We start from the raw sequence: 24,831 nt of genomic DNA on the forward strand, positions 1-24,831 counted from the left end.
ACAATTATATAACTTTTTCCATCCAAATAGGCTTTACTGTTTTGACCTGGTGTGGATGTATCAGGAAATACTATGATTTCTGTAACCTCATTTGCTTTTACTCATTAGAACCAGGCAAAAGTATCACAAGCTCCCATGTCCTGTGATGAGGTCAGAGATGGAATGTGTGTGCTCCAAGTGACTGTCTCATAAGGGCTTTTTAATTGTCATGGGAAAAAAAGTTTCCTTAATTATTTTTACTGTCTGTTTTGTGATTAGCAAAACCCTGTATTCCTACTAGCTACTGCACACACTTAATGCTATGTCTGTGTTTTTTATCTTCTCTCTTCCAGTTCTTCATGTTCATTTTGTTAATCTTCCTGGCGGAGCTTTCAGCTGCAATCCTGGCTTTTATATTCAGAGAAAATGTAAGTATCCGATGGTGGGCAAACTCTAGTGGGATTATACACAGCTGGAGCAGGGTGTTAGACGGTGGCTAATTTGTCTGTAGAGTGACTGGTTTCAAATATCAGCAAACCTCCTTTGTTCCTACCCTCAGTCTGCAGAATTGCCAGCACATCAGGGAATGCTGGCTCACCTGGCTAGTGCAGGATGGATAGCTTATGGGGACACTGGGGGGACTACTTATTCCTGAAGTTTTTAGAGTCTTTTAAAGTCTTCCTGACTCTCTTGCAGCCAAACCAGCTGCACATTCCATCAGAGAGAAGTTTTATAATAGTCACACTATGATTAAAAGCAACTATTTTCCTTTTCCAGTATGACATATGTTTAATATTACTAGTGGAAAACTCCTGTTTTGTGAACAGAGCCAATGCTTGCTCTGCAGTGCAAAAATTCTCTTATGAATCTTCTAATCATATTCATTCTTGAACTTCCATGTTCTGCTGCTCACCAGACTCCTACCAATGCTACTCATAAGATATCCCCCTGACCTGCCCTAAGCAATTCTCCCCCCACTTATTTCTCTGCTTAGTTTTGTCCTTCTCTCCAAAGCTTCATATGATGTAGCCTTTCTCTATTCTTCTGCAGTGAATATTATTACATGGCCATCATCCCTCCCCTATGCTACTAGTAAAGTTTTACTACAGTAGTAATAACCACAGTCTCATTTCTTTCTCTAAACAGCAAAGGTCCATGCATTTTTTTGCATGTTCACACATGTGCAAAGGAGAGCCTGACTGAAGTAGGTCCATCCTTCTCTGAGTGATGGCTGTGAAAAAACATTGGCTGGTAGAGGTGGTCACCAGTGACTGCTAGTATTTATTTTGCTTATTTTGCCTTTGGCAGTAGCAAGAGAACATACAGCACATTTGCTCTACTGAACACGAGAGAAATGTGGCATGAGCAAAGAACAGCCATGTATAATGATGATTTTCTTAAACCAGGATATACTTTTAATTTTATTCATTTAAAAAAGCTTTTGATAGAAAAGAATCAAAACTCAGGAAGCTCACAGCGAGACAGTGTGGTGTTTTTATAGTAGGATGGGCTTGGGAGGAGTTGGTGAGAGGATTTTTTTCCATTTATGAGCTGGTGGCCTTTTGTCTTTGCCTCAGATCTGAAGGCAGTGGGGAAGGGATGGCACTCTGCACACAGAATGGGTGTCCCATTCCATCTTAGGCTTGGAGACCACATCCTCATAGAAACACCTATTAACAGATTGCAGCATGGGGGGTCTGATGTCTTCTGGTCATGACAGCTCTGCTGTTAGGAGTTTTTAGAGAATGCCTTTGGTTCAGAAGAAGGAGCAGACTGTACACGTAGGAACTGCCCTGCAGACCCAGGCATAGGCTTTGTGACAGAGAGAGGACACGGTCCCTGGGGAGCAAGGCCTGGGCAAGCAGCTGTCAGCTGATGGCTCCCACCTCCCCCCCTCTCTGTGGGAAACCTGTAAAAGGTAGAAGAAACTGCCCAGGCTTGCTGCAAGTCCTGGGTGTGGGGTGACTGCACTGCTGATGTGTCCTCCTCGCTTACAGCTAGCTTCTGGGCAAAGAATCAGTACCTTCCACTCCCATGGGAGCCACGGGACATGTAAGGTCATGGCATCTTGCAAGATAAGGTCGCAGCGGTTATTCTAGGCTTCTGCGGCATCTGGCAGTCTTTTGTGAGATAAAACTTGAAGGGGAACAAACTTCTATCTTTCTTAAGCTTGTCTCCTTGTTTGTATCACCAGCTTCCCACTCTGCCAGAATGATTGACAGGAAGGGCTTAAATGGGAAAGAATGAAGAATGTCAGATCCCAGCATAGCTGGAGATGGCTCTATGCAGAAGTCAAACTTGATCTGCGAGTTCTTGTGGTTTGTTCTCTCCTCAGGTTTCTTCTGAAAAAATAGCCCTTGTTTTGGTTTTGCTGTGTATTGTGGTGGTAGCTTGTCTGGCTTGGAAACTACTTGGGGTCAATGTTGCTGTCACTTTTGGGTTAGGGTGAGCTGGATGGCTGGACAGGATGTCCATGGGGACAGAGGTAGTCTTTCAGTGACCCCGGGTCGGGAAGAATTCTTCACAGTAGCAATTGAAGGTCAAGATCAGATGTGCTTTTCTCTTCCTTGCAAAACAAATTACTTTCAGGGCATGTGGTGGCAAATGCACACTTAGGCAATCTAAGTTTCTTCGAGGCTTACCAAGCGGGATTCTTTGATGGTCGCTGCACCAGTCCATGTGGCGGTGGCCTCTCTGGGTGTGTAAAATGAGCCAAAAGATACACTTCATCTGTTTGCTTTATAGATAATGTTCAGTGCAGCTTTCTCTTGTATAGTTTCACATCCAAAACAGCTCCCAAACACTCAATGGGGTTAAATTATTAACAGCTAAGGGAGTGAGAGAAATCAAGAGACAAAAATAAGGGAGAAAAGAGATGTTTTCTGCTGAGATTTGACATGAGAGGAAGAGTCAGTGAAGCAGAGCAAGGTGGGGGGGTAAGTGAAGGTGGTGTTCGTGAAGGTGAGCTACTGTGACCAGCAAGTCCAGCTGCATTTCTAAAGAGCTATTTAAAAGCAGTCTCTGCAGCGGAAGGCTGCTGTTCATCAGCTATGGAATTACCAGAGTTTCTCTTCCTTTGAAAAGGAGGTTTTGGGGGTGGAGAACCCTTTTTCATCTAGAAGTTCCCCCATAAAATAATGACTTTCATGAACACTAGAGCGAGGCTGTGAAAGAGCAATAGGAATTTCTCTTTACATGCCCTTCAGAGGTCTGGGTGGGAAAAACCCAGGAGGGGTATTTGATTCTTAATGAACTGTCTTAACAAGCAAGAAAGGATGGTACAAACAGAAGAGTCCAGTGGCAGAGCTTTGGATGGAGTCAGGATGCATTTTAGCCCCAGTTCTAACACTTAGTAAGCCAGTCACTTTGGATGCCGGTGCCTCTATGTCCTCAAACATAAGGCAAAAGCTAAAGAACATGAACCTTCCTCAGCTGAGCGGACAGAAGTCTCTCAGGTAGAGGGCACTGCAGGAGTGGGAAGTGCAGCACTGGTGACTGCACCTCCATGCCCTGTACTGTGCTAGACACATCAGAATGCTCCAGGCCAATGTAGATGGGTAGGAGTGTGTCCTGTTTTCCAAGCAGGCACCATGAAGGCAGCTTCTTGCACAGCATTCAGTATCCCTGAGCACAGCGCGGCATGAGAAGGCTGTGACCTTCCTGGGCAGTGCCAGCATGCCTGTGCTGTGCAGAAATGCCCCCCTTTTTCTAGACCCCTTTTATCTGGCTGCACTGATCCCAGCAAAGTTATTTTTTGAACCAGTGTGACAAAACAGTCTCACTTCATTCACTGACATGTAAGTGTATGCATGCATATGCTGCATTGGAGGCGCCCCGCCCAAAACACAGCTGAACAGCTCCCTATTGTTCATGGCTGTGGCTGCCACAACTGTGTTGTCAAAGTGTGTGTGAAGCTCTAGTTTTAGCAGTAGGTCCTTTGCTCCCTTCCTAATTGTTCTTGCCATAAAAATCCAATGTGCACAAACGTCATCAGGGCCGGTACTTGTTTCAGCTAGAGGAAGGCCATGGGAATGGCAGTAGGACTGTCTTATTTCATCCTCCTTTGTCAGCAAGTTTTTAAAAGAAGACTTTTTTTATTTTTGGCCTCATTTTTCTGAACTTGAGATGCTCAGGATAAGCAGTTATTTTCCTGGCAAGTGTACCCTTCCAGCATTAGGCTTTGTTTTAGGCCAAGTGTTGTAAAAATCACACACAAACTCCGAACAATTTCCTCTGGGATTACTGCTGTCAAAACAAAGCTTTCACTTTATATTTAAATTACTCTTTTGTTTTAGACCCCAACAAAGGCAGCGGGCTGGGATTATTATCAACGGTAATATCAGTTTCAAAGTCTGTGCTTCAGGAACAGATGAGCATCAAAAAAATGTGCTGCTGTGTGCAGGGTTGGATGCTGCATGGATAAAGCATGTAGAGAACGGGAAGGAAAGGAGAACACCGAGGACATATTTCAGCATCTTCTAACTCACCTTCCCTCAGTGCACCAAATTCCCAAAGGAAAAATGCCATGCCCTCTGGTATTTTAATATTCAAAAGCAAAAAAATGACTGAGTATCTGTCCAAAAAAAGTAATTTAGGAATTTAACAGCATAACTAATTAAAGGTAGTGACATTGAGCGAACTGCCTGATTCAAGTATTTGTGACAAAGTTTTACCCGTTGCTGATGAAGTAATTACATTTGGCCTTTGTTTGTATTTGTAAAAGAGAAGCCAATACTACATGGTATTCAGGATCTTTTAAAAAGTCACCACAGCCTTTTTCTCTTTTCAGTCCTTAAATTTTGTGATAGAGTTACAAACAAAACAAACAGTTTTGTGCTTGTGCTTTTGTGCGCACCCCTAGAGCTCATGCATATGCATGCGTATGTGCGATATTTCACGTTGCATATCAAGAACCTGAAAGCAGCTTGTAGCAGCCTCTGTTACTGCGTCAGCAGTGCTGTATGAACAACAGGGGGGAATAAAAAGGGTATTTTTCAGGCAGCTTAATTCCTGATCCTGCAAATATGCAACATCACAGCAGTGCTGTAGCCAGCCAAGTCCAGCCCCCTTCGCTGTGGCTTTTGCAGTGGCAGAAGATTTTGCCTGTGTGGCAAGTCACAAGGTATTTTGGAGAAGGGACCACACAAGTCAACACCTATTGGGAACATGAAAAGAGGATTTCTTTAAGTTTTTGTCCTGAAGTGACAGAAAGGCAGCAAGATTGAACTGGGATGTTCAGTTTAACAAGATTACTAGGATTGTATGTTTACTATTCCTCCAGAGAGTCATCCTAAGTAAATGTAATTTCAAGGTATCTAACTTCTCCAGAAGACTCTGAGACAAATTTGTGCATTTTTTTCTGTTTTACTGTAAATATAAACAAGGGTAAATTAAATTCCAATAATTTATATTGTTGACTTTTGGAAAAATGTTTAAATTATCTAAACACAAATATAAAGAGGATTTTTTAAATTTATGTACGCAGGTTAGTTTAGATAATCTAAAGCATTGTCAAGGAAATAGTGTTTTTTTCTGATTATAAGCTGTGTTGACTATTTCCTATTCATTATGTGTTTTTTAATTCTTTTTCTTTTCCAGAAAGTTTCATGTTAGGGCTTCATTCTGCTTTCTCACACATGGAAGTAAATTCAGAGCAGTTCCCCTATTGTTAGTAGGAAGTTAACTGGTTTGAAGGAAAAGTGGAGTGGAAAATCATGCTTTGCTTGTGGACTTCATGAAGCACACCAAATGAAAATACAGTTTGGGCATGGATTTGACAATCTTTGTAAAATCTGGTTTAGGCCTGTTTCAATTTATGAAGTACTTTCAAATAGTGCTGAAAATTAAAAAAAAAACCAACAAAAACTAAAACCAACCAACATTTAAGTGTAAACATAATTTTAATTATCTTAGAAGTACAGATATAATTCAGTCCCTGATTTTAATGAGTAACAGTTTTATTCAACAGGTATCCTTCACTGTATACATAGATATGGCTCAGCCAATGGCTCTTCACATGTTTCTCCTATGAGGTTTGCAAAAAAAAAGAACAAACCCAAAAAAACAAAGAACCCCCAGCATTCACAGAAGGGAGCTTTGGGAAATGTTGGCAATAGCCTTTACATTTGCACCTGTCTGTATTTCAGCTGACCAGAGAGTTTTTCACCAAGGAGCTGAAGAAGCATTACCAGAGGAACAACGACACAGATGTCTTCTCTTCCACCTGGAACTCTGTTATGATCACAGTAAGTCAGACAGCACCAGCCCCATTCTGCCCGTGGTCAGTGGCCACCAACATGCTGCTCAGCCCACACCCTCAGCTCTCCCAGGGTCAGCCTGCTTCAACCATCCTGTTGTGTCCAGCCTAGCACCAGGGCTTGTGGTTGAAGGGAGGTTGGCTGGCAGTCAGTCTCTCAAATGGAGATGCCAGTTCTGAGAGAGACACTCTTAATGACTGCATCAGGGTCACCTGATTTGCCAAAACCTGAGGCATTGGACCTAAATGGGTACCCCCAGTTTTCAAATATCAGGCACAGAGAGCAGTGGAGGTGCCTGCAACTGGGTATCACTGCATTTGCTCTGGGCCTTCTACCTTGCAGTCTGCTTCAGAATTATTCCCAGCCAACAGCTACCAAAAGCTGGCATTAACTAATGTTTTGTGGTTAACAGCAGCTTAGGCAGGAGTGTTTATGATATATTTTCACTACAGAAATAATAGCCATCAAAATCGACTTTGTCATTACATCCCTAATCGGGCAGGTTACAGGTTGACTGCCATTGGAACTGCAGTTGTTAATGCGTACCACAAGAAGTTCAGTCTGTGTGTGTGTGTGTGTGTGTGTGTACACATGTGTTAGTGCTCTGCACACCCCATGGTGTGTCCCTTCAGGAGTGAAAAGCAGGATGTCAGCCTCTGCAGATGAAAAGTCAATTTTAATCTTAAAAGGAAAAGATGATTGCTGCCCTTCATGCTGATTCAGGACTTTATTAAAGATATTTCCTCTTGCTGACTGAAAGGAGACAGAGTCAGGGTATGACTTGAATCCTTAAAAAGCATCTGACTGGAATCCTAAAGAGGGACCTTATTCGAATCACCTAGCAGTGCCTTTAAGCAGCAACAATCCTGGCCATTAGCCATGGGGAGAAGGGGTGGTTGGGAGCCTGGGCTGTACTGCTGGGTGATCTCAAGCAAGTCGTTCTGGATATGCCCCAAAGCCCTGTGTAGTTTGCAGCAATATTCCCAGTAGTACCTTAGAATCTACAGTATGACATAGAAACAGTGGGACTTTATGAAGACTTCAATGAAACAGAAGCTCCAAGGTATGAGCACAATCCACTTCTTTGGAAAGAACAGTTGTCTCTGCTTTGACTAAAGCTTTGATCCCTATGAGAATAGGTCTTAGATTTGTCACGTCTGCTTTCACGGAAAGGTATCAGTTCTGTTTTCCTTTCTTCTCTGTGCCTCTCCCTAGTTTGCCTGCTGTGGAGTGAATGGACCAGAAGATTTTGAAGCTATCCCTCATCTTCCATACTCCTCTTTGGAAGGGGTGACACCGGAGGCTTGTTGCCAGCGAGAGCTGCAGAGCCGGGAAGGGATGTTTGTCAACAAGGAAGCTTGTCTATCAGGCGTGGAGAGGTTTCAGAACCGGCAGGTAAGGGAGGCTGAACGCTGGGAAAAGGAGCCTCACAGGGGGCAGAGAGACAGCCGCAGTGGCCATGGGTAGCTAGTGGATCTGGCAGGCCCTGACTGTACCTCACATCCTAGTTACACTCCTGCTGACAGCTTTTGAAGTGACGGTATGTGGCTGATTTTGAAAATCCTCTTTCATTGCATACACTGCTAAGTCCATGTTGTACTGTATCATCAGAAATATGAAGATTTTCCTAAGAGACTGAGAGGTAAGGTGGGAATTTAGATCAAGTTCTGTTGTGTTTCTGAAGGTTAGAACTATCTCTGAGAAGTTAATTAGCAAGCCAGCACAGGTCAGGTAGGATGGGATGGAGCTGACTCTTACTGGCTACAGGAGTGGTTCCAATTTAGTTCACAAAGACTCCTAATCATTATATACAATCAAAACATCAAGGGTTAAACAGCCACAGAAAACCATGTCTGTTTTCTAAGGAAGAGAAGAATTGGAGAGCTGCATTTCTCTGCTTCTTTTATCTTTACATTAGAAAAATGGCATTTCTTACAGTTGTCTTCCAGTACCTACAGGGATCCTACAAGAAAGCTGGAGAGGGACATTTTATAAGGGTGTGTAGTGATAGGACAAAGAGGAATGGCCTTAAACTGAAAGAGTGTAGTTTTTAGATATTACCAAAGAAAACTATTGACTGTGAGGGTGGTGAGATGCTGAAAAAGGTTGTCCAGAGAAGTTGTGGATGCCTGATCACTAGAAATGCTCATGGCCAGGTTGGATGGGGCATTGAGCATCCTGGTCTAGTGACAGGTACTCCTGACTGTAGCAGAGGGGTTGAAAGTAGGTGATCTTTAAGGTCCTGCCCAACCCAAACCATTCTATAGTTCTATTCTATGATTGTTTTGCCAGGCCTCTTGGCTTGACAATTTTTTGCAATACTGTGCTGGGACAAGACAGTTCATCCCATTGACACTGGGTCAAGTTTCCTTCCAATGTCACCAAGACGCGATGTTTAAGAAACTTTCCAGCAAAGTTCCTGACTGTGTTCACCACAGCATTAGTTAAACCAACTGAGCTCTGTATTGACAGTATGTACAAGCCTCCTTCTCCCTCCAGACTAGGCAGTGGTGCTCTTTTCAGCACTTAAGAGCAGATTGAGAAAGAGAAGAAAGGAGTTTGGAAGCAGCATGTGAACTGTTCCTTGGCTGGCAGCTGGAAGTGGTTGGCAAAGGCAGTCTGCGTGAGATCATAGCAGACAGCACCATGCTGCTTCTGCCAGGTCTGATTGCTGGGAATAGATAGGGAGGAGAGAGATGACACACAGCAGGGAGGGGAAGAGAAATGCATTTTGAGAAAGAGGGTTAAAGTTTTCCCTGTGTAGTGATGCTGAGGCTTACAACTTCCATGGAAAGGGAAGGTTTCCTGCAAGCCCATGTCACCACAGAGTGTTGGTGGGAGAAGCTGTGTGCACAGCAAGTGTCACCAAGCACAGTGGTGCACTTCTGTAAAGTAGGAGAGACAATCTCAAGCAACTGAGAGCTGAATTGAGGCATTGCTGGAGCAAAGTCAAGCTCTTGGGACACCATGCTGGTAGGACAGTGCTGACCATGCTTGTGCTCACCCCTGTCTGTAGCCAGCTGAGCAGAGCATGCTGGAGGCTGGGTTAAGGTTGGAGGTCTGGCAAGCACCTTTGTTGCTGGACTGGATGCTTTCCTCTGAAAATTTGGCTGAAACATGTCTGGAAGAGAGCTGATGCTGAGTGGTCTCATGTTGACAAAAGCATGGTTTTAACAGCTCAGTTACTGCCCCAGCAGTCTGTGTCCCCTAGGCTGGCCTCATGAGTGAATCCTCTCCATGTCCTTCCTCACTCTGCTGGTTGTGCCTCACTCACAGCGAGCAGGCTCTGGCATGGACAGAAGTACATAACTATTGTGCTGTCTTTGCAGTTCCAATGCTTTCATTAAGGGTGGAAGGAAAAAACCCAGGTAATCGAAACATCCTAGCAGTACAGATAGGATTAAAATGTATGTGTGAAGTATATTCTCAGTGGAGAGGAAGCTGCTTTTCATACTGGACAAACTCCAATCTGCTTCTCTTTTTATGTGTCCCGTGTTTGCAGAAATTTCCCAGTGGGTTGAAATTTTATGCTGGGAGAACTGAGGCCAGGATAAGCTGGTGATTTCCAGAAACATTCTGAAACCTTTGCAGGAAGATCTACCTGCTGTTAACTGTATTAGCAATAATAAATTTAATTAAGGGTGATGGTGGCTATGCTTCATAAGTGGAATAATTGCCATAGTGCATGGCCCTGAGTTCTTAATGAAATTCTTCTCTGATAGTGAGATCAGCAGGTGTTCAGCCAGCCTCTTTTGGGGCAAAGCACAGAGAAAAGGTCCTGGGCTGCTAAAGACCTGCTGGCTGTGAGAGATGAATCAAGAATCTCCTGCCTTGGCTTTAAATAAATCATCCTTTTCACTAGCAGCCTGGGATGTCTGTCACCTGCAGTGAGTGTCCTTCCCTCTGTGCTTAGTCTCTGCCCTTTGCAGATGGCGTTCCTCTCTGTGCTGCTCCGCCCTGCAAGAACTTGCAGCTCCTCATGGTCAGTGAGGGGTGTGAACCATTCCCACCCCACTACAGCAAAACCTTCCCCTCCCCAGCACTGTCCTGTGGATCTCTGCCTCCTGTGCCGTGGGGCTGGGTGAGGTGGTGAGAGGGAGCCGTGCTTGTGGTGCCTGGGTCTGAGAGCACCTCACGTCCTAGTGAGGGCTCTGCTGTGAGAACAACAAAATGTGCTGCTCAGGTGTGTCTCACCACGTTTTGTCTTTCCTAGGGCTGCTACACCGTGATCCTGAACTCCTTTGAGACGTACGTGTACCTGGCAGGAGCCCTGGCCATCGGAGTGCTGGCTATTGAGGTACTTACTGTTGTCCGCCTGGAACAAAAGCGGTGGCAGTACCACATCCAGCAGCGAGGCAAACAGGCAGCTGCTCCCCCTCGCCAAGGGAAGCTGCTCTGGCAAAGTGCAAGCAGGCTCTCAACGTGTGGTTTTAACTGCCTGGAAAGAGGCTCCTCGATCCTGTGACACAAAAGGCAGGGAAACACCCGATGCCACACGCCTGCAGTGCCACCTCGTGCCGGGCCTGCACAGAGCTCGGGCCCTGCCACGCTGGCCACAGGGCCTTCGGGGATCCACCGCTCTCCCACTGCCGCAGTGCCCGGCAAGCTGACTGATCTGTCACTTGGTTAACGTGTTCAAACCCGGCCTGTGCTTTAAAACCTTCTGCTTAGAGCCTGAAACTGTATGGAACCCAGAGCATCTCCATCGTCCTGCATCAGTACCCGCTTCTTTGGTGATGTCTCTGACGAACATCCATCCACCAGACATGGTTTTAGCCCACAAGTGATGTCCCTGTGGCATTGCAGGGAAAAGGCTGGGTACTTTTAAAGTCCCCCATGCTGCGCAAAGGAGGGAGGTCTGGGCAGAGGCCCAGCAGCCTCCCTCAAAGGCTGTGCTGTGCCCATCCCAGGCAGCAGCAATGATGTGCAGAGCAGGGACAGTGAATCCTGCACCCCTGTGACACCAAGGGCAGTTTGGGAATGAAGCCAGGCTGCTGCTGGACCCACTAACAGTTTGGGGGGGAGAGAGGGGCAGGGGAAAGAGTTTTGCCACAGCCTCCCCTGGGTGGTAAGGGTCCCCCTCTCTGCATCACTGAGTGCTGGGCAGGAGGGAGCAATGGGGGTGGTCCCAGGGCCAGGGAGGGCTTTGCCGATCTTCTGGCAGATGCAGCTGACATTTACGGTTCTCTGTTTTGTTTTTGCCCTCTTCTTCCCCCCTCCTCTTCCCAGCTGTTTGCCATGATCTTTGCTATGTGTCTCTTTCGAGGGATCCAGTAAGAAGTGGCCCATGAACCACCATGTTCCCCACATGCTCAGAAGAAAGAAGGAAAATCTGAAGAAACAAAACCTGAAAACACCCAAAAAACTTTATTTTTTTTAACAAAATGGGACAGGGAGAAAAAATGAAAAGAAAAAAAGAGGGTTGTAATATATGAATGACCAAAAGGATTGTACTTCAGGGGCTGGAACTTTGAGGTGATGTGCACTACACTGTACACCGGACCCTTGCCCAGAGCCACCCGCAGCAGCTGTGGAGCAGGAGCCAGCGCAGCCGATTGCACTAGAGATGGACGGAGCTGGGAGGATGAGCACAGCTGCCTCTCACACCAGGCTGAGCCTACCATTCACCACTTTATCATGCTTTAGACAACAAAGGACTCAAGAACACACATGCAGGGGCTGGATAAAGCAACAGGTTGGCCTTGACTGTCCAGGTGGGTTTGAAACAAGCAGTGGTGGCTTGTCTAAGCAGGTGTAGTCAACATTTGTGTGATTCTGGCTTTGATTTCCAGCCACAGGATGAAAACACACATTCTTCAGTGGAAGCTTTGCCCCTGTCATGTGAAACTTGTCAGAGAAGTCAAGCACTTCAGTGAGGCTGGCTTTTCTCTGGAACTCCAAGCAGGGGCAGCGTGATCTAACTTAGCAACAGGACTCAGCTAAGGCTGGCTGAGGGTCAAGAGTTTGGTGCCTACCTTTCTGTTTTTACTAAGATTTATTGTTCATTGTTGTGAAAGAGACCAAATGGTTCCCTGCTGTGTTCCCATCTCCTGGGAAAAATAATGGTTCTGGTCAAGCATCATTGATACTGCTGCCTTCCTGAGAAGGGGAGGATATAATGTTTAAAACTTGTCAGCCTTTGCCTCTCCTCTGATACTTGCAAAAAAATGGTTTGTGGTGCTCTGTTAGCATAAATATTTGCAGTGATTCCTGCATGCTTTTCCAGCCCTAAGGGGAGGTCCAGACATGGTGCTGGATTGAAGAGGCTGAAGTTTGTCAACCACTCCCATGCTGTTTTCCTGGACCAGTCTGGTGGAATAATTTCTGGTCAGAGAACTTCCCCTGAGATTCTCCCATGGGCTCATGATGAAAGTAATCATCAAGTCAGAATTGTTTTAGCTGATAGTGTTTCCTCCCTTGAGATAGTTTGGTATTTAACTAACATGTCAGCCACTCAATCATTTGGAAGTGAACTTGAGAAAGATGCCTGGGACTGGATCTTGGTCAGAGATTAAGCTGGAGCTGCTGAGCCCCCAGGCAGGCTCCAACAGCACCCAGTGTGCAGCCAAACTGCTCCAGCTGCTGCTCCTGTGGCGGTGGATATTGACTCAGACAGGTGACCGGTTTGTCTCATCTGGAATCATCAATCCCTGTTGCCTTAATTGTTCATCAGGTCACTTATTCCCTGACCCCAAACACATTTTACCTGGGGAATGACAGAAGGGGCTGTGGTTTCTTGTTTAGATTAGGTCTTTTTACAGATTTTATAGGCTCAGATTATGGGAGCACTTTTATACAGACTCAAGACAGCTCCTCTGAAAGCTGTAATTTCTGGCAAGGAAGGAGCAGAGCATTAAACTTTGTGCCCAGGTTTTGCAACAGCATGTTCATCCTCTGGCTGTTCCCTTAGACCCCTGGGGCTGTGTCCCTTGAGCTCTCCCAGTGGCACCACACGGGCTACAGGCAAGGAAGGAAAACAGCAGAAAGCCTGGGCCACAACAGATGAAGATCATGGCTAAATATCTAGGTTGGGGAATCAGGATCCTAAGGAACAGGAAGGAGGCATTAGGAGCTTTTCCAAGCTTCATTTAAGAACAACAATCTGTTCATTGGCAGGAGAGGGCTGGGCAGGTAGAGCTGCAGGCCCCCCATGCTGCAGTCAGCATATTCCAGCAACCAAATACGTGGCCAGGGCCGCTGAGCAGTGTCAGATGTTGCATTAAGCCTTGTGGAAAGCTGTTCTGAACTATTTCCCTCTGGACCTTCTTGTAATGAGGCATTTTAGCATTAAACTCTGCTCTGTTGTTTAATAAAGGAAAATAGTTTTGTTAGCCAAAACCCAGCAGTATTTTTTACTGGACAGCAGGTGCTGCACTTAAGGTAAGAAAAATCTGTTCCATCTACCAGTCTTGTAGGGAATGGGCTGAGCAGAAAGCGAGCTTATCTGTTCTCCTTCTGCCTCAGGAGCTGGTGTCAGTGACTGTTCTGGGAGAGCAATTCCCAGGGAAGGAACAAAACTGTCAGCAGAGTTGATAATTTGGCTGGAGGTGATTGAAAGAAGCAGCACTGCCTCCCCCAGTCTCCAGTTTCTTCCTTTCCCCTCAGTTTATTATGCAGAGTTCTTAGGTCAGAGCCTGGCTGGCAAATACCCTCATTTGTGCATGGTGGGTGGCTGAAGGGAAAAAAAAGCCTTAAAGCCTTTTTCTGCCAGCAGTGGCATGGGGGAAAAACCTGTTAGAGCTCAGGGAACCAGACCAAAGCAGCCAGAGCACCAAGTACTAAATGTACATGCCTGAAATATGATTGCTAATGGCTTGTTTCTCTTTGGCTTTCCTAATTCTGTACTTATTGCTTTGTCTGTTTTCAGATTTATTGCTTTCCCTCTCCCCAATGATAGTCCCTGTACCTTCAAAAGGATCTCTTCTTCATCTGTTATTCTGGGCTGTGCACAGCTGTTTCTCCTCTACCTTTTCTGATCCCCCACTGGTCTTTCCTGTGTGAAAATTTCAAATCCTCTCTGCAGGCTGGCTCATGTGCCACTGGGAACACAGCTCAAAAGGCCAGGCAGCAATTCCAAACAAGAACTGGAGATAGCTGTAAAGATGTGTGCAAGCCTGAGAGGATCTGTGGCAGTTAGTAACATGGAGAAGGAATTTTCCTTGGAGGAATTTAATGAACAAGCGAGCCCAGAAAGCAGACTCCCAGTGTATGGCAAAGTACGTAAATTTGTTGGTTTTGTCCCTTGATTTCGTGGCTGCCCTCGCTGTTGTACACTAGTTTTCAGAACTGTAGGCAGGAGAAGCAATTGTATTTTTGTACTTGTTTTTAACAGCTCTGGTGAGTATTTTGGGGTCAGGGGCTCAAGCTGGAGTCACTGCTGGCTGGAGAACTCAAGGCAGGCTGGAAAGCAGAAGGAGCTGCCATCTCCTTCGCTGTAGCACTGTGACCATGGCCCAAGCACCTTGGAGGGAGTAGCAGAGACCAGCCCAGGCAAGCCCCCAGCCCCTCTCAGCATCCCTGCCTCCTGGTTGCTATTTAATGCTCCAATGACTGACTGTCACAAATGCCTGGGAAAAGGGCTGTGTGTGAAATAATGTTTGAAATCTATTTTAAAAAAATGTAAATGTTCTTTTTATTAGATAGTGGAGCTAATTTATCCTGTATTCCCTACTGTAATGCTTTTTTATATTGAAAGGAAATTTTTTTTGGTAATATAAACCAGAACACAAGCCTGAAGCGCACTCTGCACGGTTTTTGTGTGCATTTCTTAAAAAAACCCCCAAAAAATAAAAGATATTGTGACAGTGAAGTGAAACAGCTTTAATTTTCACTATTTGCTTGGTGTTAAGTACAGTCACTTTCTTACCAGAAGAGAAATAAACTCAGGTACAGCAGCTAAAATGAGGTATAAATTGAAGTGTCCCATTCTCCCCTACACCACCACCCCCCACCCACACCCTCCCAAGTAAAAACCCTTGACCAGAAAAGAGGCCAGCTTAGGACAGACAGAGCCTCTCCTGTGTCACCAGCTCCAGTTTGCCAGATATTGGTTAGGCGCAAACAAGATGATGTAGGGAGTTATGTGAATGATGCGTTTTCTTCACCCTCCAAAGAGAGGGCTCTGTGAATGCAACAGTTTGGGTTCATCCCTGGCAGAGAAAGGGGGTCAGCTTTAAGTCCTGGACTGTGCCTGCTTAGAGCACAATCCCCTGGGGAACAGACCCCCACTCCTGCACAGCACTGTACACATGCAGGAAGTTCACTGCAGTCTCCCTTGGGAGATGACATCGGTCCAAGGCCTCCCTCACAATGTAACAGATAAGGAAACTGAGGCCTGTGGAGATGGAGGTTTTTTGTCAGCAGATCAGTAGCAGAGCCTGAAGTGACACGTCAGGCTTTCAATCCCAAATTATGTTCTCAACTGCCACCTCCAGCTGTAATGTCAGCACTTCTGTCCTTGGGGACACAGGTCTGTACAAAGGCTTTGGTATCCTCCTCCCTTTCTCCCCATTCACAACAGAGGGAAGACAACCATGTGCAGTTGGTTTCTGGCAGTGCTGCAGCTGCTCTGTCTGGGCTCCATCCTCAAGGTACCCTGAGAAACTCCCTCCTAGGCTTCACCTGCTACACACTCACCACCTCCAATGGGCCTGGCAATGTTTCTCCTGCAACACCTTGCTGCTGAGAAGGGACATGCCAGGAACCACAGCTTAGTTGTAGAAGAGGTGTAGAGCTCCATATTTTCTACATGGTCCACTTACAGTAAGATGGAGCAAGAAGCATCAAAACAACTTCATCACTCCACTTTTGGAACTAGGTACTAAGTAGCATGAAATCTTTTAAGTGGCCACTCCCCCAGGCTTTGCTCTATGTTGGAGCAGAAGAAGCCATTGACTGGCAAACCTAGAAGTGGCTGACTGTTTCAAGTTTTGCAGAGGCAGCTGCTAATCAGGGGACCAGAGGAATCTGATCTCACCTTATTTAAAGCTACCCTGGAAAGCTGTAACCGCTTCCCCCACCCTCCCACTTGATCTAACCATCAACCATCTAATGTGAGAGCATTTGGATTACTGCTCTCACACAGTGCAGTAACTCATTTCTCTCACCTATGGGATGACACTTTAAGGTACTCTAATCAGACCCAAGTCATAACTAAGTTCATAGGACCTGTGGCCAACACAGATGGGAGGCAGCATTAAGAAGACTCTCCATTTCCTTCTTCTGTAAGATTACTTTTGCTGTGGTAGGTTTTACTTGTCTGTCCTAGAAACATAATTTCCCACCCCCCTGAAAACCAACCATCAATCTGTGTATACATTCATGTGACACCCCAAAACACAAAGAATCAAGCTTCACGTACCTATCCCCACAACTACAGCCAAAGTGCCACACTGAGGCCATTGCAGCTGCCCATGCAGGTGATGCACAGGGGGAGAGCAACAGCCACAGCATGCCATGCTCCAGCTCCCGCATGCTGCACCACTTGGTCTAATTTCTGATCCTCTCCAGCCTGCATTTGATCATTACCTGCCTCACAGGGAAAGGTTTACCTCTTAGAGCCCAATTCTTCCATCTGAACAGGAACACTCCTCTCAATTAAAAGTTTTAGTTGCTCAGTATCATTTTTGGACATGCTGAAAGCAGCTTGACAAGCGTGTATTGCTGTGAGGCTCCAGAATTTAGCCTGCTGTTGGATGTTGCCTCTCCATTTGATTTACCTATTAGGCAAAGAACTAAGTTACAGTTGTGATGTTTCCTGATTCAACTATTTCCAGCATTCCTAGGTGACAGGCATTTTGCATGGCCGGTAAGTACAACGCACACAGTGTCCCAAGCTTATGCAGCTGCTTCTAAAAGCCAAAAGCACTAACACAACATACAATAACTACCCACTACCTTCTTCTAACTCTACTAAGGTGTTAAATAGCAATAGCTGTAGATCCCAGTCTCACCAGTGGCTTGAGGACTGTTGTTCACACAAGCAGTTCTGTTTGTATAGGAATCCTTCTACTGGGATTTTGGAACGCCAGCTATATTCCAGGGCATGCTTTGATCCAGTGAACAGTAGTGCATGAGTAAGAAGTCCATATCCTGTACACAGACCTTCTGGCTTTAGTCCCATGGAGAATAAAAAATGCTGCCTCAAGGTGTGGACAAGGATAATCCACAAGGAAAGCACTAGGAAGCAGGGCAGTCAACGCTGTTAAGCCCAGGAGGTGCTGGAGAAACTGGCCAGAGAGTACTAAAGCACATTTAGTCTGTCCTTGCCTTCATATGCTCCGCTCCTTGCTGTTCTTCATCCCAGTTAAATATGAAATATCTTAATGCTACAAACTTTGGTCCTCTCTTCTCGAGATCAGAAGAGATATGATGCCTGCAGATGTTAGCAGAATTGGAACACCATCTCCCACAGCCAGGGGCCATGCCTAGAGGCTGCTCCCTGGCCCACGCATCTGTGCAGATGCTCTTACTATTACAGTACTCTGCTCTTACTAGTGCTAACCACAGCAGCACTGCTCAACTAAAGCATCAGGTGCTGCTGCACATCCACCACTGCTACTACCATCAGTAAAGCTTCAACTGTGTGAAGTGTTCTGGGGTGAAGGGACAGGACCCCCGCCTAGAAACTTCATGACACACCCCAAACAAGGGGATGTCTTTGTGCTCAATGGGCTATTTCCAATAGCTTCCTTCACTTCTCACATCTTGTAATTCAAGTTGCTCCACTCTTCCCAGTGCTGTCCCTTCAGAGGGAACAAGCAAGGGTTCTCCCTCTTCTTTTGCTGTATCTCCTGCCCAGCTCTGCACAGCATCCAGTGCAAAACTATGAACTACACAAAAATGCACCTCTGGCAGCGAGGAAAGAAGAGCTGTTTGCAAAGCACTGAACGTGACCCCATCCAGCTCCTGGCTACCGAGACAGTCAGTACTTGCTAAAAGGGGAACGGGCTGTAAACCAGGGGAGGTGCAGGGCTTACCAAGTAGAGTAGCCAAGTCCTTTGTTGGTTGTCTTGCTGCCCTGTCTCCTCAAGGGTTTGGTTTCACTATGCTGGCCTTATTTTGTGCTTTGTTCCAGCGGGTTCAGAGCCTGTGATCCCATCAGCCAGTTCCCCCTAGAAAACTGGCTTTTTTCCCTGAGCCTGCCAGGCCCACACACTTCCCTGAGCCTTCCTCCTGCTGCTCCTTACCTCCTGCAGAGGGGCTGGGGGGTCCCACCGATGTTGCTCCCCCCCATTTCACCTGGCAATGCCACCAGCACTGGGTTACACACTGATTCATGCCGGTAAAGAAGGAAACTACTTTAGAACCAAAAGGGACTAACCAAAAAAAAAAAAAAAAAAAAAAAAAAAAAAAAAAAAAAAAAAAAAAATTATAATGCAAAATTACCGACACAAACTCCCCCCTCCCACCTTTCCCATAACAAAAAGCCCAGGAATTAGACTTTCTTAGGACGACGTCCAACTTGGTAATAATAATAAATGCTGATGAGGATGAAGAGGGCTCGGCTGATCAGGAGGAGCACAGCACCTGTGGCTATCCGGCTACTCTCAACCAGGGAGACAGTGGTAACTGGAGGAGAAGGAGGGAGACAAGGCAGAGGTTGGTGATGCAAAACCAAAAGGAGACAAATAGCACAAAGCTGTTTTCTGCTGCCCTCTAATGCAGAGCTTCGGCAGGAACTGCTGAGCCTTGCGAGCACGGGCGCTTTCAGCACAGGCTCATTCACATGCACAGTGAACCCATGGCAGAGACTCTTCACTAGCTTTTTTTCACAGCCTTGAAGCTTGCCATGGATCCCAGAGCTCTCCCTTACAGAAACCCTGCTTTCACGGCAGCCTCATATTCAGGCAGCCTGAAACAGTCACTCGAGCAGATGTGAGTTGCCATTATTCTCAGGTGTTAATGTGGGAGCCACATCCTCCTGACTTTGCTTTGTTGCTTGAACACTTCAGTGCTGATAAACATTTCTCAACTTTAGGAACATCTACAAAATAGGCACAGTCCACACACATCGCCTCTATTGAACACCTCACTTTTTTGGCCACCAACAGACAGCTCATATCTAAACCAGCTACACATTGAGCTACCAAGACACACATACAAGAACCCCCTTCATTGTTAAATATAGATAAGCTCCGTAGAAACAAGCTAAACTGTTATGCTCTGTTTTGGTAACACTGAACATCCCCCTTTTTAGTACAGGTTGCTATAATCTTTTCTTTTTAGACCCTTGCACCTAGGCAGCCTGCTCCATCAATGACCTGTGCTGGCTATAAAGCCCAGGACATTTTCAGGGAGAAAAATAAATGAATTGTCAGAGGGTGATGTTTAACCTTTCAAGGAGCAGCTCAGGGCAGAGGCTATTCCATGGGGGAGGAAAAGACAAGCAGCTGGCAGGGAAGATACTCCACCACTGCTCACGCCGCTGCCCCGCCCACCGTTGATCCCCGTGGGCGCAAAGCCTTCGCACCCCCCTCCTCCTCGTCCCGGCTGGCCCGCGGGCACTCACCCAGGAACTGCACGGCGAAGTAGCAGGCCTCGGCCAGCAGGCTCCAGCGGATGATGGCCTTCTCGGCGGTGTACAGGGCGTTCCACATGATGAGCGCGATGCCTGCGGGGACAGCGGGGCGCGCTGCCGGAGGGCCGGGAGGGGAAGGGCCGCGCTTCCCGCCCGCCCCGCGCGGTGCCGCTGCAGGACGCGGCTCGGGCCCCTGTTCCTTCGACACCGCTTCTCCCAGCTCCCCTCGCCTCCCGGCCCTTCGCCCCGCTCCTCTTGCGCCGCTCCCGGGATGCCTCCGCAGGCCCCACCTCCCCTGCGGCTCCCGCTGAGCCCCAGCCGCAGCCCAGCGCCCTTGCCCGGGCGCTCTGCAGGCTGCCTTTGCTAGGGTACATGGCGTGCTCCCCCAGGGATTCAGAGCATGCACAGCTCTTCTTACCCCACCTGCAGCACGCCTGAACCCCTGCCAGGAAAAAGCAGCAGTAGCCACCAAGCTTTTCAAAATCCCCCTCAGCAATTTCTTTGCTAACAGCAGATCTTCTGCTCTCCAGCTGCAGGTGTACGGCTGGGCATGGACTTTGTCCCCTGCTGCTGTTTTGGCCACCTGTCCCCTTACTCTGTGGGGCAGCAGCGTGCCCCAGTACGGTGGTACAGCACTCACTGAGCAGGGCTCCTCCATAGAGCCGGATGGGAGTCTTGCTGCTCACCGATTCCTCCTCAAAGATGGCATCAAAGAGCTGGTCAGGGAAAACGAGGGCCTGGCAGAGGCAAGAGAGAAACTCAGCAACCTGAACTTGCTGGGGCCACCAAAATGTCCTCTTGGGCAGCAGTGCTTCAACATCATGCCTTTGTGGGATTGGAGCCACTGGCCAGGAAATTGGAAATTAAGGAGGCAAAAGAAATATCACCATGTCAGCTGCATGGCTGGTTTCTGTGGCCAAGGCTGCCATTCCTTGGTTTATGGGCCTTGCTAATGAAAACGGACTCTGGTGATGGGAGCGAACTGCCAAGGACACTGTTGGCAAAGCCCATTACTGATACACAGCGAGGGCAAAGGCCTCGCAGGAGAAAGCAGTAGGAGCTGCTGGAGGCAGTGGAGAAAGATAAATGCCAGAGACCGAAGAGCCATGCTGAAGCACCCCTTTGGCAGTCGGGAGCTGGTTCTTCCCAGGACCACATCCCTCACTCACCATGATGGCGACCCCGGAAAACATGACGGCGGAAACCAGCTGCCAGACCCTGCGTGAGAGGGAAGACAGAGGACCCAGCATGAGCTTGGAGGTGACCCCATCACTCATACTTCACAAAGCATTTCCGGCTGCCTGCTTGTTCATCAGCCTTCATCCTTCCCACATGCACAAGCGAGGCAGCCAGAAACCTCCCATGGAAGGGCTCAGCTTTCCACATCCCGCTAGCTCCAGCCTCAGCATGCAGACCAACCTTGATGGTGAGACAGAGCCAGACTCTCCCTCACCCAAGCAAAGGAGGGAAATGACCCTGCCAAGAGGATGGTGCAAAGCAGGGTCCCCACAGGACACACCACCCTGTCATACAGTAGAACAGGAGCTCCTCCAGCCCCATGGAGCCCTTATAGTTCTCTGCACATGCAATGAGACAAGAACTCAAGGGCCTCGGGCTCATTTATGGGAGAAGAAGGCAGAGCTGATCTGGTTCCACAGCCTCCAAGAAGCCCCTGCAGGGAGCAGTGATGCTGGCACAGCAGCAGAGCTGGTGTCAGAAACCAGAGCTGTCAGGAATGCTGGGGCTGAGGGCCCTCAGATGACCCAGCTCCAAGGTGATCCAATACCTTACCTGAGTCCCAGTGGTTCCCGGACTGCAAACTTGATTTCATTTCCCAGTACTTGGCTAATCTGAAATTAAAATTCAAATGAAAGGCACAAGCTAAGCAGATCCTTCCCCAGTCTTTAGGCAGTACTCACCAGCCCAAAACTACATGCCTAATCCCATGTGGGAGTTTCTCTCAGAGGGCTGGAAGGAGGAGGAGGACAAGGGATGCATCTGTGACTCCTTGGTCCGAACACCTGCCTTGGTTTCCATCAGGAGCTACAGCCTCTACTGCTCCCTTACTGGGATCAGCCACCTGCAGCATGCAGAGGAAGGGTCAACACTAACTCTTGTTTCCTCTTATCTGTGTAAGAAGGGAACTGACTCCTCACACACATCACCTGCATGTCACATCCTGATGGAGCACAGGCTCCTGCAGAGCCCTCAGCGTGTCTCAGCATCTGTCCTGCCCTCACGCGCACGCTGCCCAGAGCCGTGTGCATTCACGTGGACATGCTCCTGTTCACAATGCCTGGTGTGAATACCCCAAACCACACGGATGGCCAAACCCTGGTTTCCCCAGCATAAGGTCTCTTTTCCATCATTAGTGCACACAGGCTTCCCTCTCTGCTGCCCTCACCTTTGAGCGATGGACCTCGCCGTCGTCATCCTCCCCGCCGACGCCCAGGATCTTGCGTGTCTTCAGTCTGCTCACCAGGTCGGTCTGGCTGTGCTTCTTCATCAGTGGCGGGGGCTGCTTCGCTGCCATGGTGGTGGCCCTGCCCCGCCAAGCCCTTGGCTGTGAGGTGGCACAAGGAAGGTGCAGGAAGCGGCTCCGCTGTCACATGAAATTCCACGAGGTTTGGGGAAAATAAAACAACTGCCACAAAATCTTTCTGTTAGGCCGGCAGATGGCTCCTCATCCTTGTGGGGCACAGAGCCCTGGCAACGAGGCCGGCCCCAGTTACAGGTGGCTCATCTCGGGCTGATTCTGCCCTCACCGGGATCTGCCATGGGGGGAAAGAAAAAAATCAGAGCAGAGTGGCTTTAGCATGGACATTTAGTTATAAATGCTTTTAACCTACAAACCATAATCTTGTCTATCCCAGCATGAGGCAATGCCCAATAGTACCTCTTTTCTGGTTTTCAGATTAGGGGAATTAAATGCGTCTCAGACTAGGGGAATTAAAGTCATTAAGTAATACTTGGCCTTTTTTCTTTTCCCATGCAATACATCACATTCTTCAGCTGCCATTTCAGGTCAAACCCCAAACAAGTATCAGGTATTTATTTGTGTGTCTCCCCTCAGATGCTGCAGCCCCCCACATTGTGCCAGAACATAGCAGCCCCTGAACAACAAGAAGCCAGAGGAATGATTTTCCCTGAAGACATGCTGCTTTCTGGGAAATGATGGCAATTAGAAACTACAAATACCATCCGGGATAAGTAAATACAGGGAACTGAGAGAATTGAAAAAGATAACTTCTGCCCTGGCATGTGTATAAAGGTACAGGTACTGAGTCCCATGAAATCACTCTGTCTCATCCCGTAGTCATAAAACCCTGGAAACCCTTGGTTCAGAAAGCCTTTTCTTCCAATTTGTCTTCATTTCATCTGGGCTCAGCTGAACACAAACACTTTTTTCCATTTGCCTCTTCACCCTCCCAGAGACCCACTGAAATTCCCCCCCAGGCACCAAAGCACAGCTAATCCAAGTAAGTGTCAGGCTCAAGCACCAGCAGCCCCATGCCCCAGGCAAGCCTTCCCAGAGCTGCCCCAGGAGGAGACCATTTATGTTGATGTCTAAATATTTCATGAGTCATTGGGGAGTAATAAAATGAGGTACAATTATTTTGGCATTGTGCATGCAGATGTTGTCCCAGTGCCTTGCGAGGGAATTCCCTCTCACAGGAAAACCCTTCCCTGTGGTGGTTCAGACAGGTTAACAGCGAGTCCTGTCTGCAAGTGCTCAACATAACTCTTTCTTTGAGGCAAAGTTAAGAGGTCTTGCTGGGATGGTTCAAAAGGTGAACCCCATGATCAAGGGTTTAATAAGATCCTTTGAGCAGAGCAGGCAAAATGCTTTTCAGTGAGCCAGTTGAGCTACTCAGTATTTTGGAGGTACTTCTTTTGGATTGTAGCATGGCTTGTTTGGCTGCTCTTATTCCACTGAATAGCTAAGCCCAGGTTCCTGGAAAGGCAGCACAAAGCCAGATGCAGCAGTCAGGGTCCAGAAATATTCCAGAAGTGGGACAGTGGAAAAAAACTGCTCAGAAGGAAGGTGGAAGCTGTATACTCAGGCCTACCCTTGAGCACAACACAGGAAGCTCAAATGGTAGCTGACCAAAAGTAGTAGAAAAGTTTGAAAGATTTATCATGTCTGGGGCTTGCCAACCTAAACTGTCACAATAAATTGTGTGTATTCAAATCTAGGTAATGTGCACACAAAATCCACCCCAAAGCCAGAGTGATGTGTTTAAAAGAAAAGCTCAGCCTCTTTAACTAGCTACAGTTTTTGCCATTTTTTCTGCTCCTGGCTGACCCAGACTCACCGGGTTGGATGCTGAGTGGTTTCCCACCAGAACTGCTGAAACCAGAGAAGACATGTGGCTGCGGTATTTCTAGCCCAGCATTTTCTGATCAAAGCCATCCATTCCAATGGTGAAGCAACACCCCTGTGGCGAATGCTCCTCTTTCTCACTGTGAGCCTCAGGACCACTCTGAGGCCATCCCACATCTCTAAAGTGAGGGAAAGTCTGGCAGAGCACCTGAGCAAGAGCATCCTACTGACTCTCCTCAGGGATAAGAGACTTGAGGCTTTCCGGTCTTGACAGGACTTGGGGTGCTGAGTGTGCTGGCCATACCATCCTGGCACTTCTGGATCCTTCCTAGTTTCTTGCTGGGGAAAGCCTGATACTCTCATCTCCTGCTCTGGCCTCATGGCCAGAAATGCTAAAGGAAGGGAAGATGGATGGGGTGGGGGGGGGGGGGTGGAGGAAGAAAGGAAGGAAGGAAGAGAAAATGAAGGAAGAACAAAAAAAAAAAAAAAAAGAAGGAAGAAGAAAAAAAAGAAGAGGGGAAAAAAAGGAAAAAAAATAAGGGGAAAAAAAAGGAAGAAAAAGTGAGAGGATTTTTCCTGAGAGCAAGAAGCAAAGAAAGGTGGGACTCCATGACTCACCAATGAAGACTACACTGAAGAGCTTTGTGATTACAGAGGCAGTTTTGCAACTGGCTCAAGGCCAAAAGATCAAAATTTGCCTTCATCATTTGTCTCACCAGTTGCTTTCAGGGCAGGAGTTGGTGGAAATGTAT

General features: G+C 47.3%; 2 protein-coding genes across 4 annotated transcripts in view; one reads left to right on the forward strand and one right to left on the reverse strand.

The window, feature by feature from the left end:
* Positions 1-13,574, forward strand: part of TSPAN18 (tetraspanin 18) — a 119,862-nt gene extending 106,288 nt beyond the window's left edge. For all 3 annotated transcript variants that reach the window (XM_082283173.1, XM_082283175.1, XM_082283174.1), the window contains exons 6-10: positions 333-407; positions 6,126-6,224; positions 7,452-7,631; positions 10,450-10,533; positions 11,466-13,574. In XM_082283173.1, the coding sequence (XP_082139299.1) occupies positions 333-407; positions 6,126-6,224; positions 7,452-7,631; positions 10,450-10,533; positions 11,466-11,513 (486 nt within the window). In that variant the 3' untranslated portion in view covers positions 11,514-13,574. The remainder of the gene's footprint in view (positions 1-332; positions 408-6,125; positions 6,225-7,451; positions 7,632-10,449; positions 10,534-11,465) is intronic.
* A 5,098-nt stretch (positions 13,575-18,672) lies between these two features.
* Positions 18,673-22,320, reverse strand: TP53I11 (tumor protein p53 inducible protein 11; the record flags this gene model as incomplete). Its single annotated transcript, XM_082283103.1, has 6 exons — positions 22,160-22,320; positions 21,547-21,605; positions 20,925-20,973; positions 20,396-20,492; positions 19,747-19,848; positions 18,673-18,806 (listed from the first exon to the last, which is right to left on the reverse strand). Exons 1-6 carry the CDS (start codon positions 22,286-22,288, stop codon positions 18,673-18,675), a joined length of 570 nt encoding a protein of 189 aa, XP_082139229.1. The 5' UTR covers positions 22,289-22,320.
* Positions 22,321-24,831: the final 2,511 nt, after the last annotated feature.

The sequence above is a fragment of the Coloeus monedula genome (genome assembly GCF_965178545.1).
Source record: "Coloeus monedula genome assembly, chromosome: 6".
In the NCBI taxonomy this organism is placed as follows: domain Eukaryota; kingdom Metazoa; phylum Chordata; class Aves; order Passeriformes; family Corvidae; genus Coloeus; species Coloeus monedula.